This window comes from Rhinoraja longicauda, chromosome 22 (assembly GCF_053455715.1).
Source record: "Rhinoraja longicauda isolate Sanriku21f chromosome 22, sRhiLon1.1, whole genome shotgun sequence".
Classification (NCBI taxonomy): Eukaryota; Metazoa; Chordata; class Chondrichthyes; order Rajiformes; family Arhynchobatidae; genus Rhinoraja; species Rhinoraja longicauda.
The window spans coordinates 26,944,632-26,959,316 of NC_135974.1; the positions used below are offsets into that span (position 1 = coordinate 26,944,632).

A 14,685-nucleotide genomic window follows, 5' to 3' on the forward strand; every position below is an offset into this window, starting at 1 on the left:
CTATTCTACATGTTCCTTGAGCTGCATTCCCTTTGTCTTGTTTTCACACCTTGCGCTTCCTTATCTATGTATTTCCCATTCCCCTGACATCAGTCTGAAGACATCAGTCCGAAACGTCACCCATTCCTTCTCGCCAGAGATGCTGCCTGTCCCGCTGAGTTACTCCAGCTTTTTGTGTCTATCTTCTATTTGACATATGATGGGTTTTATTTTGAATGTGACCTCAAGTGAACAACAGAGAGGAAATAAAAACTGTCTGACCAAATAGCAACTTGCTTATAGATTTGGAATATGTACGTCAGGGGACTTCAGCGATGTAGCTTAAGTATATCCAATTTATATCCAGGACAAATTTAACCAGAAAACTCTCCACTTCATCAGAATAAAATGACAAAATGCACCTTTTATCAATAATTGTTCCCCAATAACCTGTTTGCTGAGGGTCACTGTGTGTTCCAGTGGAATCAAACTTTGAGACCTCATCTTAGACTTAATCCAAACTTGAGTGCAAGACCTCGAAACAAGGAACTGCAGATGCTGGTTTACACAAAAGGACACAAAGTGCTGGAGTAAATTGGCGGGCGGGCGGGCAGCATCATTGGAGGTCATGGTTAGGTGACATTTCAGATGCTGCTTGACCCTCTGAGTTACTCCAGCACTTTGTATTTTTTTGGTCAATAGTCAATAGTCGTTTATTTGTCACATACACATAAATGTGTAATGAAATGAAACATTACCCGCAGTTCAACAATAAGACCAATAAGAATAATCAATAAAAATGCAATAACACATACAATCATAAACTAACACCAAACAAAAGAAACATCCATCACAGTGAGTCTCCTCCAGTCCCTCCTCACTGTGATGGAAGCCCAGAATGTATTTTTCTCTTCCCCTGCCGTCTTCTCCCGCGGTCAGGCTTATACATGCGTCTGCAGTTCCTCGTGTGTCCAACAAGTTCATGAAGTTGTTTTCACAGCATCTTCCAGCTCGGGAAAACTCAATACCAATAAGGCCAAGAGCATTGGGTTTGGAAGCCAAGAAGGTCCCAACTCAGTGGATTACAACCAGCCAACAGTAGGATTACAACACATAACTATTGCTAAATATTTAGGCTGAGATAAAATAACACCATAGGTAGAGGAATGGTTAAAGGACAGAAAGCAAAAAAAATTCCCCAATTTAGCATGTTATTAACAGTGAGGTGCTATGAAGATCAATTCTGTGACCGGAGCAATTTCTGCAATGGTCAAATGGTCTGCCACCATTTTCTTCCCAGCCTTAAATGAGAGGAGATACTTGTTGATATTTGTTGCATGCTTGCCTGGTGTGGCACTATTCCCTATCTTGTTGATGCCATTGACTGCTTTCCCAGATAAGCCAGATAGCAGCTCCCTCCACTGTCGCTCTGACTACTATTATGGGATTTGATTCAAATCATACTATAGAGACATGATGGATGTGAATTTCTATTGGATTCTGCTGCTCAGCTGAGAGAATTTGGAACATTTCCCAAGGCAATTCCCAGCATGATTTGTCCCAGGTTCAGCAGCACTTCCACTGAGGCTATTACTTTCCAGCAGACGATTTGCCCATAGTGAACTCAGCTTCCACTATCCTTGCCTTTTCTAACTTCCCCAAACACCCACCCATTTACCAGTGGGGAGGTCGGTGGCTATGTTGATACAACACTCTACTCGTGCGAGTTGGAAGGAACTGCAGATGCTGGTTTAAACCAAAGATAGTGGCAAGAAGCTGGATTAACTCAGCGGGACAGGCAGCATCTCTGGAGAAAAACGATAGGTGAAGTTACGGGTCGAGACCCTTCTTCAGAATGAGAGTCAGCGGAACAGGATCCGAGAGATATAGATGGTTCAAGTAAAAAATGAATATGCAAAAATGATCGAGGAAAGGTGGAGCCCACAATGGTCCGTTGTTGGATGTGGGGGGTAGGTGATAACGAGTTATATAGACAGTGAAACTCATCAGGGCGACAGTGAAAGTAGTACAACGTTGACAGTGGGGCTGGGACAGAGAGAGAGGGGATTCAAGAGTTAAAATAACTGGCCGGAAGTAAACACAATCGAAGTCTATGTCAGTGATGTGGAGACTTGAAGTAAGTTTATGACTTTGAACAGCATTAAGTCGACATGGGCGATTGCAGCTGATCTTGCCTATTGCTGAACATGTTATTTCAGACAAAAGAAAATAATGTAAAGCCCTAAAGAATTTGAGAATGGTGAGATCTGGATGAATTCATTTTATTGTATCTCAAATGACTGTGAATGCAGAGATGACAATCCAGGGTTGAATGTTTAGTTTAAGAGATACAGCGCGGAAACAGGCCCTTCAGCCCGCTGAGACCACACCGACCAGCAATCCCCACACATTAACACTATCCTACACACACCAGAGACAATTTACACTTATACCAAGCCAATTAACCTACAAACCTGTATGTCTTTGGAGAGTGGGGGGAAACCGAAGATCTTGGAGGAAACCCACGCGGTCACGGGGAGAACGTACACACTCTGTACAGATAACACCTGTAGTCAGGATCAAACCCAGGTTTCTAGTGCTGTAAGGCAGCAACTCTACTGCTACTCCACCGTGCCACCTGCATGTCTCCCCTCTTGCTTAGAAGACGAGTGGCAGCAATTTTGTATTTTGTTTTCGTTATTATACCATTATATCTGTCATTAGGACGTTTGTACTTCACTGCCTTCTACCCATTGATGATTGATTATGAAAACTGATATGCCTAGTTCTGCTAATGCTGTATACAGATAATTAATATGCTTATACCTTTACTCTGAGTGCATGCGGCACTTCACATTTCTAAGTTGCTGTCACTGCTGCTAATTTGAACTGATTGCTGATTTCCGTGTTAATTCTCCTGAGGAAGTCTCACCAGTTAGAGTGCGGTCCTGACCTCCCATCTACCTTATTGGAGACCTTTGAACTATCTTCAACCAGACTTCAATGATATATGTGTGCACTAAATGTTTTTTTTAAACCCTTCATCCTTTAGTCTTTGACTGGACAGCATGCAAACCAAAGCTTTTCACTGTTCCTCTGCACGTGACAAGAATAAACTAAGGTTAGAGGCCTTCTAGCTGTATTACAAGGTTGGCTGGCTGTGTTACCTTGATACAGGTGGTTCAATAGACTTTAGAGATACAGCGTGGAAATAGGCCCTTCGGCCCACTGAGGCCGTGCCAACCAGCGCACCCCACACCAGGGCCAAATTTACAATTTACTGAAGCCAATTAATCTACAAACCTGTACGTCTTTGGAGCGAGGGAGGAAACCAGAGCAGCTGGAGAAAACCCACACCGTTACAGGGAGAATGGACAAACTCCATACAGGTAGCGCCCGTAGTCAGGATCGAACCCGGGTCCCTGACACCACAAGGCCACAACACTACCGCTGCACCACTGTGCCGCCCTTTCTGCGAAAGTAAATTACCACCGGTAAATTTCTCTTTGTAATCCAAGGTATTTATTCACAAAATGCTGGAGTAACTCAGCAGGTCAGGCAGCATCTCAGGAGAGAAGGAATGGGTGACGTTTCGGGTCGAGACCCTTCTTCAGTCTCGACCCGAAACGTCACCCATTCCTTCTCTCCTGAGATGCTGCCTGACCTGCTGAGTTACTCCAGCATTTTGTGAATAAATACCTTCGATTTGTACCAGCATCTGCAGTTATTTTCTTACACTCTTTGTAATCCAAGATCATGAGTAATGAGTAGCTGGTGCATGAGGGTGAATTGCAGTTCTGAGTAAAATGTAGATCCAAGGGATTGGAGATGTTGGTTTACAAAAAAAAAAACAAAGTGCTGGAGTAACTCAGTGGATTAGTTTTCTTCAAGCTAACAATCAATTATTCCTCCCCCTTAGCTCCGCAGCTGAGTGACCTTTCAACTCTGACATCTGGCAGCCCAGCTGATGTTTCTATTGCTTGTGTGTTTTAGGTCTCGCTGGTGCAGTGGACAGAGTGTGTGGGCCTGACTCTGGTGGGCAGGAACCAGTCCTCCATGCAGCTGAGGACACCAGGTGGACAGATTCTGAACTTCACCATCCTGCAGGTGTTCCCATTTACCTACGAGAGCAAACGCATGGGAATCATTGTCAAAGTAAGTGTCGATAAAGAAGCCAAAATGATCTGCTATGTCTTTACCAGGGAGATCAGATTCCTTAGATGGACACGAAAAGCTGGAGTAACTCAGCGGGTCAGGCAGCACCTCTGGAGAAAAGGAACAGGTGACGTTTCTCCAGAGATGCTGCCTGACCCGCTGAGTTGCTCCAGCTTTTTGTGCCTATCCTCGGTTTAAACCAGCACCTGCAGTTCCTTCCTACGCAGATCAGATTCCTTATTCCTTTATCCATCAATTTACCTTTGCTTTTTCCATCATCCATGAACCCAGGCCACTCCCTCTTCCCCTCTCTCCCAACAGGCAAAGGGTGTGGAAGTGTGAGCATTCTTCAAGCTTTGTACCTCCACACACCTCCAGATTCAGGGACAGCTTCTTCCCCGGCTGTTATCAGGCAACTGAATCATCCTACCAACAACTAGAGAGCAGTCCTGAGTTTCGACCTCATTGGAAACCCTTGGGACTATCTTTGATCGGATTTTACTGGCGTTTATCTTGCACTAAACGAGCTTACTAGAAGGCAGCAACTCTACCGCTGCGCCACCATGTCCATCGCCCAATATTGAGTGTCCAGTGTGAGGAGAAGAACAGAATTAATCTTCAGGCCTCAGAGGGTGAATGGCCTGAGATATTGACTCTGTTTATCTCTGTGTAGACCCTGACAGATCTGCAGTGTATTTCCAGCAACTTCTTGTTAAACTCCCACATGTTGAAGATGGGAGAGAGTCCATGAACTGCAAGAGGTGTGGCAGTATTGGTGATCCTGTGCATATTTGACTTTGAGCTGTGAGCTCAACCAGGGCTGCTGATGGAGACTGAGTCCCTCGCTGGTGCTTCCCCTCCCTTGCCAGGGACACAGGATGCGATCAGATCACTGTAGAAAGTGGGGAGTATTAAACATCAAATGTTCTAGCTCCTCTTGTAGAGTGGCGCATTCAATAAATTCAATTACATTTTTTTTGTTTTTAGTTTAGTTTAGTGATACAGCATGGAAACGGTGCCTTTTCGCCCCACTGAGTCCGCGCCGACCAGCGATCCCCCACACACCAACACAATCCTACACACACTAGGGACAATTTGCAATTATACCAAGCCAATTAACCTACAAACCTGTACATTTTTGGAGTGTGGGAGGCTACCAGTGGTCCTGGACAAAACCCATGCAGGTCACGGGGAGAACGTACAAACTCTGTACAGACAGCTCCAGCTCCCATGGTCAGGATCGAACCTGGGTCTCTGGCACTGCAAGGCAGCAACTCTACCGCTGCACCACCGTGTCACCATTGTGCATGTGCCTGCTTTTCCTCAGGCTCTTTTTTTTCTCCTTAATATTTTTAAATAGTCAATCATATCACATTATCAGTGCCCACCAGAGGACGCTTGAAAAATCCTGCTAGTTAAAGCAAAGCTTGTAGCTTGTACATGGTGTGATATTTTAGCATCAAAATTAAGCTTGCAATATTTGTCATCTACTCTGACCATGTTAATATTTTCATCTGCCATTTCCTGTGCTGCTTTGTGGTAAGATACATAAAAAAGTGTCTATTTAAACTCTGGAGCATTTGTCTACATTTGTCTAAACATAAACTGCTTTTAGTTTACTCTAATTTGACCGAGACTGGATAAATTTTGATTTCAACTCATCCATGAACTCTATTATTTAATTTTTGGGCCAACTTTCAGACTTGACTTTCAGAGTTTGTTTCAAACAAAGTAAGCAATATTATAAATATATGCATCTATCTAATTAAGAGCATCATTTGTTGTTGCCAGGTGACTCCGATCACGCATCTGTGGTAAATGACTATGACGCCTTTTATTTAACAAGTGATTGGTTTTGTGCATATTATCTGAAGAAGATCACTGCACATACTGCCTGCCATGTAGGTTTAGTTTAGTTTAGAGATACAGTGCGGAAACGGGCCCTTCGGCTCACTGAGTCCACACCGACCAGCGATCCCCGCACACTAACACAATCTTATTACTACTAGGGACAATTTTCACATTTATACCAAGCCAATTAAACTACAAACCTGGACATCTTTGGAGTGTGGGAGGAAACCAAAGTTCTCTGAGGTTTTCTCCGAGAACTGTAAGCGCTGTAAGGCAGCAACTTTACCACTCCGCCACCATGCTGCCCTAGTCTATAGTCTATACACCAGTCTATCGGCTGTGGTAATAAGAACTCTGTAAAATAAGGACTCTATTTCCAAAGAACCTCATGGGCTACAAAATGCTTTTAGAGTTCATGTTGACTATTTATATAGGTACAAGTTTGTTTTTATTCTGTTAAATGTCCAACATCGCTAAAATGGAGAAACAAGGAAATGCAGATTTACCAAGGAAAGACACAAAATGCTGGAGTAACTCAACGGGTCAGGCAGCATTCCTGGAGAACATGGATATGTGATGCTTCGCACGATCATTGAACCACACCTGGCCCTCTCACTGAATAATCCCGCCTTGTCGTTATGAGAGGCTGACATGATTCATAAGGTGAAGATAGACACAAAATGCTTGAGTAACTCAGCAGGACAGGCAGCATCTCTGGAGAGAAGGAATGGGTGACGTTTCGGGTCGAGACCTGAAGAAGAAGGGTCTCGACCCAAAATGTCACCCATTCCTTCTCTCCAGAGACGCTGCCTGTTCCGCCAAGTTACTCCAACATTTTGTGTCTATCTTCAGTTTAAACCATCATCTGCAGTTCCTTCCTACATAATTCATAAGGTGTTGTGGTTTGGCAATTATGTTTGCTATTTTTCATTCTGTGAACCAGATTGTGAATTCAAAAACAGCCCACGATTGATTATCTTTCAAATTTAAACACGAGTGGGTCAAAGGCAGGTGAGAAATGGGAGGCTGGTGGGAAGAGGTACACTGTGGGGTGACATCAGGAGGTTCTACCGCACCCACATGCCACCACACCTCCTTGCATGACTCATTCCCTGTCTCTCACTCCTAATCACATTTGCAGCGCAGCTCAGTTGCTGTTGCATTTTCCGGTGCATTTCAATAGACAATAGACAATAGGTGCAGGAGTAGGCCATTCAGCCCTTCGAGCCAGCACCGCCATTCAATGCGATCATGGCTGATCACTCTCAATCAGTACCCCGTTCCTGCCTTCTCCCCATACCCCCTCACTCCGCTATCCTTAAGAGCTCTATCCAGCTCTCTCTTCTGCAGCAGTCGCTCGCCATGGCTAATGGTTGCAGTCAAAGGTGCAGCGAGGCTGAACGAAGCTGACCAAGCCAAGTAAACGCTTCCACAAAATGGCAAAACATTTATTAAGATGTTACAAAACTACATAGAAGATGAAATGAATAGATCGGGTAGAAGCACAGTCTCTTGCCCAGAGTAGGTGAATCGAGGACCAGAGGACATAGGTCTAAAGTGAAGGGGAAAAGATTTAATAAGAATCAGAGGGGTAACTAATTCATGCAAAGGGTGGTGGATGTATGGAATAAGCTGCCAGGGGAAGTAGTTGAGGCTGGGACTATCCCAACATTCAGGAAACGGTTGGACAGGTACATGGATAGGATGAGGGTATCCCTCATTTGAAGGATATGGGCCAAATGCAGGCAGGTGGGCCAAGTGTGCCTGGGACATGTTGGCTGGTTTGAGTACGATGGGCCGAAGGGCCTGTTTCCACAGTGTGTCACTCTATGACTCCATGACTCCATGACTCAACAAGGGCTTGTTTCCACAATGTATCACTATGACTCAATAAGATACCCTCCTTATGTTGAAAGGTGGGTTTTTTGACTGGTGGGTCTCATGTGGATAGGGCATGTTGGTTGGCATGGGCAAGGTAGGCCAAAGGGCCTGTTTCCACACTGTATGACTATGACACCTATGTGGCCATAATCAGCAGTTAATCTTTCACTAAGGAGACTATTTAAAGATGTCTATTCAGCACGTTTTGAGCAGGAATACATCCTCACTGGTCCGACCATCTAAATCCCTTTGGCTCCCCCTACTAGTTATTTCCAAATATTGAGCTATCAGATTGCTTCTATCTCTAGAAGTTCAGTTCATTATCCCACAGAGTGGTTCAGACTTAAACGCTCCCTCTAACGAGCACTGAGGATTCTGTCCCTAAAATAATAAAGGGCAAGAAGAAAATCACTTTCCGTGAGACGTGATGAACTGACTGTGATAAATCTCCCCTTGTCTGATCACTTCAAACAAAGTTGCCAGAAATCTCACATCATCACTGTACCATTTCCGCCCTGTGTTAATGGATAATGCCGATGTCCTTCTGGTATTTACACGCATTGAGCAAACACTGACCACCACAATTTAGCTTCTCTATTTCCTCGCCTTCGATCCTCGTCTTTGTCTGACTTGTCCACAGTGAGCCACACTCTGGACAACCCGGGCAGGCATCATTAGTAATGTAACAATGTCCGGTTGAGCTTGGTTGGGTGGGGAAATAACTCGTCTGCACCAACTTTTAAACGAAATCAGTATTTATTTGAAAAAGCCGTTGCTTCCAGCCTGACAGGACATCCTGTTTCTATAATCACAAGCAATGTTTGCTACACACTCAATCACATGCATTATATTTCTGCTTGGTTCGTAAGCCGTATTCCAGAGCAACCAACTGAATTTAAAGATAGACACAAAATGCTGGAGTAACTCGGCGGGACAGGCAGCATCTCTGGAGAGAAGGAATGGGTGACGTTTCGGGTCGAGACCCACTTAGTCTGAAGAGTCTGCCGCTGAGTTACACCAGCCTTGTGTGTCTTCAGCGTAAACCACCTATTGCTGTTCCTTCCTACAAACTTAATTTAAAGTTTTAGGTCTGCACAAATAAAGACTGATAATAAAATAATTTAATTAACTGAGCTTGAAGGCGTGAAATGTATAACTTTAACTGTGTTTCTGTATATAAAGTTGCCCATTCCCCCCACCCTCCCTGCCCCACCTACTGATCTGAGTGATTTGTAGCAGGGCCAGTTTAAAATAACAATGGGACATTCAATATTGATTAATTATCTTTCTGGTAGTGTGGACACCTCATTCTCTAGACAAAGCAGAACACCATGTACAGAGAAGTATGCATTGCAGGGAATGTATCATGAAGTTCAGGAATACATTGAGTTACATTAATCTCAGCTAAACATATTTTGCAAGGCTGCCTATTGATAAGCACTTAGTGCAAGCAGAATGTTTATGAAAGTATAGTTTTTCAAGCACTCCTCACTGGAACTCCAGAATGTAGCCCAGTTGTTTTAAAAGAACATTCCATTCTTTGCTGAAGTCAACTGAAAATGGGTGCAGGAAGACAGCAATGAATAGAGGGCAGGTTAGTTTAGTTCATTGTCACGTGTACCGAGGTACAGTGAAAAGCTTTAGTTGCGTGCTAACCAGTCAGCGGAAAGACAATACACGATTACAATCGAGCCATTTACAGCGTACAGATTGTCTGTCATGATAAGGGAATGACTTTTAGCGCGAGATAAAGCCAGTAAAGTCCGATCCAAGATTAGTTCGAGGGTCACCAATGAGGATGATAGTAGTTCAGGACCTTATTAATTCTGCAGTTGTAAAGCACAAAAGTAAATTGTTATTGTGTTTCATCTTTACATCCAGCATTTCCTGAGGAAAGGTTTGGGTGTATGATTGTGTTAATTTGTCAGCTCTCCCTGGAGTATTCCTTTGATGTGCCATGGCAAATGTATGTCATTGTTTGTGATTGAAACTACGGCGGTTTCATGTTTCACATACAGATGACCCATCGTGATTGTTAACGCAGCCAACATTTTAAATGACGTGCTTCTTAAGTGTTTTTGACCTCTTTGAAAGATGTGCTAAACTGAGTCTAAAGAAGGACCCCGACCCAAAACATCGCCCATCCAAGTCCTCCAAAGGTGCTGCCTGACCAGCTGAGTTACTCCAGTGCTTTGTGCATATTTTTGCAAACCAGCATCTGCAGTTCCTTGTGCTTGCTTCCCAAACTGCTCCTTTAGAATCTCTCAAAAACCTTTCTTTTCATCACCACTCCCTCTCCGTGAACCAATTGGTGACCCCTTAACTCTCCCCCAAAATAGTGTACTTTTACCCACTGTCCCGGCATTTCTTTCTGCATTCTTGAAGTACCCTGGCACTTCTTTTATATTAAAGCAATAATTTTAATGAAAGGCGTTGGCTATTAAAAATGTAAGATGGCGGCTTTTAGTTGGGGAAGAGCTGGAAGGGGCAAGAGCAGTTTTGTGAAGCTCATTACAGTCATCATCCCAATGGTGCTTTGTTTATCACATAAGCACCTGCACAGTGAAATTCTTTTTGCATATATTGCACATGTGGGCGCCACCATTTTGGCACCTTTATTCAAAGTCCAAAGTCAGGTGGGCCCGCTCACTCGACGCACAGGGGCGGTTCCCGCAAACCAACGTCTCTCTCCTCTCCTCTCCTCTCCTCGTCCGGCCATTTTTGTGTCCCTGTAGGAATTTGGCAGTGAACAAAGTATTCGAGCTAGAAACAAGGAACTGCGGATGCTGGTTTACAAAAGAAGACACAGAGTGCTGGAGTAACTCAGTGGGATCAGGCAGCAACCCTGGATAACATAGATAGGTGACGTTTTCAAGTTAGGACCCTTCTTCAGACTGATGGTAGGAAGGTGGGGAAAGAAAGGTGGAAGAGAGGTGGGGATGTGCAAAGTACTCTAGCTGCTCATTTAACTGTCTGATATCAATTGTAATTGTGTTTCTTGTTCAGGATGAATCCACAGGAGAGATTATGTTCTACATGAAAGGAGCTGACGTGGTCATGATGGGAATTGTTCAGTACAATGACTGGCTTGAAGAAGAGGTACATATTCTTCCTCATTTTCTTCATCAGTGTTATAGGAAATTCCCCGTAAAAAAGGTCGCTGGTATTATTTCAGAGTATCGAAGTAACAATAATATGTTCAGAAGCAGTATAAAAATATATAAGAAAGATTTTCAGTATTTATAAAGACATGTTTCCCACATTGTGAACAAGATTGTAAACTTCTGCACCTGATGACAATGGGGTTAATGCTGTGGCCTTATGCTCACAGCCATTGCCTTTTAAATCTTTGGAGACACTTGCAACAAAAATTAGGGGTTCCTGGAGTTAGTTTGACAGTTTTAGTTTAGTTCAGAGATACAGCATGGAAACAGGCACTTCGGTCCATGCAAACCAACAATCACCCCATACACTAGTTCTATCCCACACGCCAGGGACTATTTACAGAAGCCAAATAACCCACAAACCTGCACATCTTTGAGATGTGGGAGGAAACCAGAGCATCGAGAGAAAACCCATGACGTCACAGGGAGAACGTGCAAACTCCACACAGGGAGCCCCCTTAGTCAGGATTGAACATGGGTCTCTGGTGCTGAAAGGCCACTGTGCCACTGTGCCGACTGCTCTTTCCATCCCCCTGTTCCTTGATTGTGATGCACCTGGGCCCTACTTGATTATTCCTTTAAGCTAGGACTATTTCCTGTGTTCACAGTAGCAGAATCATGGTGCCCAAAATTCTGTCCTCTTCCACTGACCAAGAAGGTTAAGTGGAAGACAGATAAACCAGTGTTCAGAATTAAAACATGATCAGCCTAGCATTGAGTATATTTTAGCCCATACCCATGGAAAATAATTCTTAATAGATTGTTAGCAATAACCGAATCAATAAAAAAACTCTCATTAATTCATGTTTCTACATGGCATTTTCTGTCATCCGTGTATGAATTTGCTGGTAGAAATATACATAAGTAGGTGAAGTAAGTGGGTGGGTGAGGGGGGCGGGGTTGCTACTAAACATATAGGATGTCATTTCTTGGGTGCTTTATGTTTCTGGCAGATAATTTTCTGAATAATAAATGTAAAGAATATGATTATTCTTCTGTTGTTCTGAACATTACTTGATTACAGTGCGGCAATATGGCCAGAGAAGGACTTAGGGTTCTGGTTGTTGCCAAGAAGTCCCTAACAGAGGAACAGTACCAGGATTTTGAGGTAACTTCTTGATTAGTACGGGTGTCTGGGGTTATGGGGAGAAGGCAGGAGAATGGGGTTGAGAGGGAAAGATAGATCAGCCGTGATTGAATGGCGGAGTAGACGATGAGCTGAATGGCATAATTCTGCTCCTAGACCTTTTGAACCTATAACCGGCTCTCCATATGAATTCTTTTATTAAAACATATCTTCCAGTGGCTTAGCAATTGTATTCAGAAGAACATTTTAATTAATCCAAACTTCTGCATGGAAACAATTTGACATCCATGGGGTTCGATATTTAGATACAGATTGCACATACTTTTGAACGATATAGAAATGGTTTCATTTTAATATATTTATGGGGGGTGGGGGGTGGGGGATTGTTTTGTGTGGATTTTATGTGGGTATAACTCCAGATGCAGAAAACCCCCCATCATTAGCAGCCAAATGATGACAGTGATCACCTACAACATTGATTAGATGATGGTGCTGTTATAGCAAGCTTGGTGTTCCATCTACCCTCCCATCTTAAATACACAGAACTGAACCAATGTTCAATAGCTCCATTTAGAGGGGTCACCAATCAGTTTCTGATATTAAAATAAGTAACAAACCCATTTCTAGCTCCTGAATGCTATTTAGCAATCACTTCAGGAAGTCTGTACGTTGGATGAAGGCAGGCTGAGGTTTGGTCGAGAGGCATCTCTAGACTGCTGCTCACCAACAACACCTGGATAATGACCATGTAGTAAGACCCAAGCTCGTCCATGGGACTGTGCTCCAGGGTATGGCAGAACGTCTTCTAAGAGGGAAGAAAATATGTGGCTTTATGTCAAAGTAGTCATGCCTTTTGCTGACCAAGTTTAGATTTTAGAAATACAGCGCCTGAAACTGGCCCTTCAGCCCATTAACCAGCGATCACCCCGTATACTAGCACCAACCTACTCACTAGGGAGCATTTACAATTTTACCGAAGCCAGTTTAACCGACATACCTGTACGTCGTTGTATTGTGGGAGGAAACCGGAGCACCTGGAGAAAACCCACGCATTCACAGGGAGAACGCACAAACTCCATGCAGACAGCACCCGTAGTCAGGATCGAACCCGGGTCTCTGGCGCTGCAAGGCAGCAACTCTACCGCTGCGCCACTGTGCCGCCCCGTTGACATGTTGTATCAAAACTTTATCGTGACATTGAATGAACAAATGAATGTAAAAGATGTATTTTCTCCAGAATCGTTACATTCAAGCAAAGCTGAGTGTGCACGATCGGTCGTTGAAAGTCGCTACGGTTATTGAGAGCTTGGAGATGGAAATGGAGCTGCTGTGCCTGACTGGGGTGGAAGACCAACTGCAGACTGACGTCAGGCCTACCCTGGAAATGCTGAGAAATGCTGGAATAAAGGTACGAAACTCCGGCCCATGGAACCGCAGAGCCAAAGTTCTGCCTTGCCTAACTTTTGTCTGAATTCTTAAGGTCTGGTTTACATTGGGCAAGCATGTTTTAGAAACATAGAAAATAGGTGCAGGAGTAGGACACTCAGCCCTTCAAGCCAGCAGCACCATTCAATATGATCATGGCTGGTCACCCTAAATCTGTACCCCGTTCCTGATTTCTCCCCATATCCCTTGATTCCGTTAGTCCTAAGAGTTATATCTAACTCTTGAAAAGATCCAGTGAATTGGTCTCCACTACCTTCTGCGGCATTGAATTCCACAGATTCACAACTCTCTGCGTGAAAACGTTCTTCCTCATCTCAGTCTTAAATGGCCTCCCCCTCATTCTTAAGTTTTGTTGTTGGAGATCTGAAACATAAGGATATGGCTGAAATTTTTTTGCACCCTGAACTCTACCTGATATGAGCTATTCCTTTAGGAAGCATGGAGGAAGCAGGTAGAGGAACCACTGAAGAGCTGTGAAATGGCGCCAAAACCTGGCGACTCTTGCATACAGCCTCAGTGGGCTGTTTCTATGTATGATGCACTTATTATACTTAAGTAGGGCAATATTCGTCTGATCTTTAGTTTAGTTTAGAGATACAACGTAGAAACAGATCCTTTGTCCCACCGAGCCCACGCCGACCAGCAATCTCCATACTCTAGCGTTATCCTACACACTAGAGACAATCTTCAATCTTTGCCAAAGCCAATTAACCTAAAAACCTGTGCATCTTTGGAGTGAAGGAGTAAACCGGAGCATGCAAAGAAAATCCATGCGGTCACAGGCAGAATGTACAAACTCCAAACAGACAGCACCCTTGGTCGGAATCAAATCCGGGTCTCTGGTGCTGTAAGGTAGCAATTCTACCATTGCCCCTGTGTGCAAAATAAATAATTTCTGCAGGCAAAAAAAAAAAAGAATTTCACTGTACCTCGGTACACGTGATAATAAAGGAGCCATTGAACCATTATATCCAATGATCTCAGTGCATTTGCTCATCCCTATGTTTCTGACAGCTCTCAGAGTTATGCACACTTCATATCATGTTGCATGTATTAGCAGTTTTCATGTCTTTCAGTTTCCTTTTGGATATGGATGGATCTTCCTTTTCTTACACCTTCCTT

At 43.7% G+C, this 14,685-nt stretch overlaps 1 protein-coding gene across 1 annotated transcript in view; it reads left to right on the forward strand.

Moving 5' to 3' along the window:
- Window positions 1-14,685, forward strand: part of atp9a (ATPase phospholipid transporting 9A) — a 104,017-nt gene that overhangs the window by 56,329 nt on the left and 33,003 nt on the right. Inside the window, exons 15-18 of the mRNA XM_078418993.1 lie at window positions 3,973-4,134; window positions 10,873-10,965; window positions 12,055-12,138; window positions 13,355-13,525. Coding sequence (XP_078275119.1) covers window positions 3,973-4,134; window positions 10,873-10,965; window positions 12,055-12,138; window positions 13,355-13,525 — 510 coding nt within the window. The remainder of the gene's footprint in view (window positions 1-3,972; window positions 4,135-10,872; window positions 10,966-12,054; window positions 12,139-13,354; window positions 13,526-14,685) is intronic.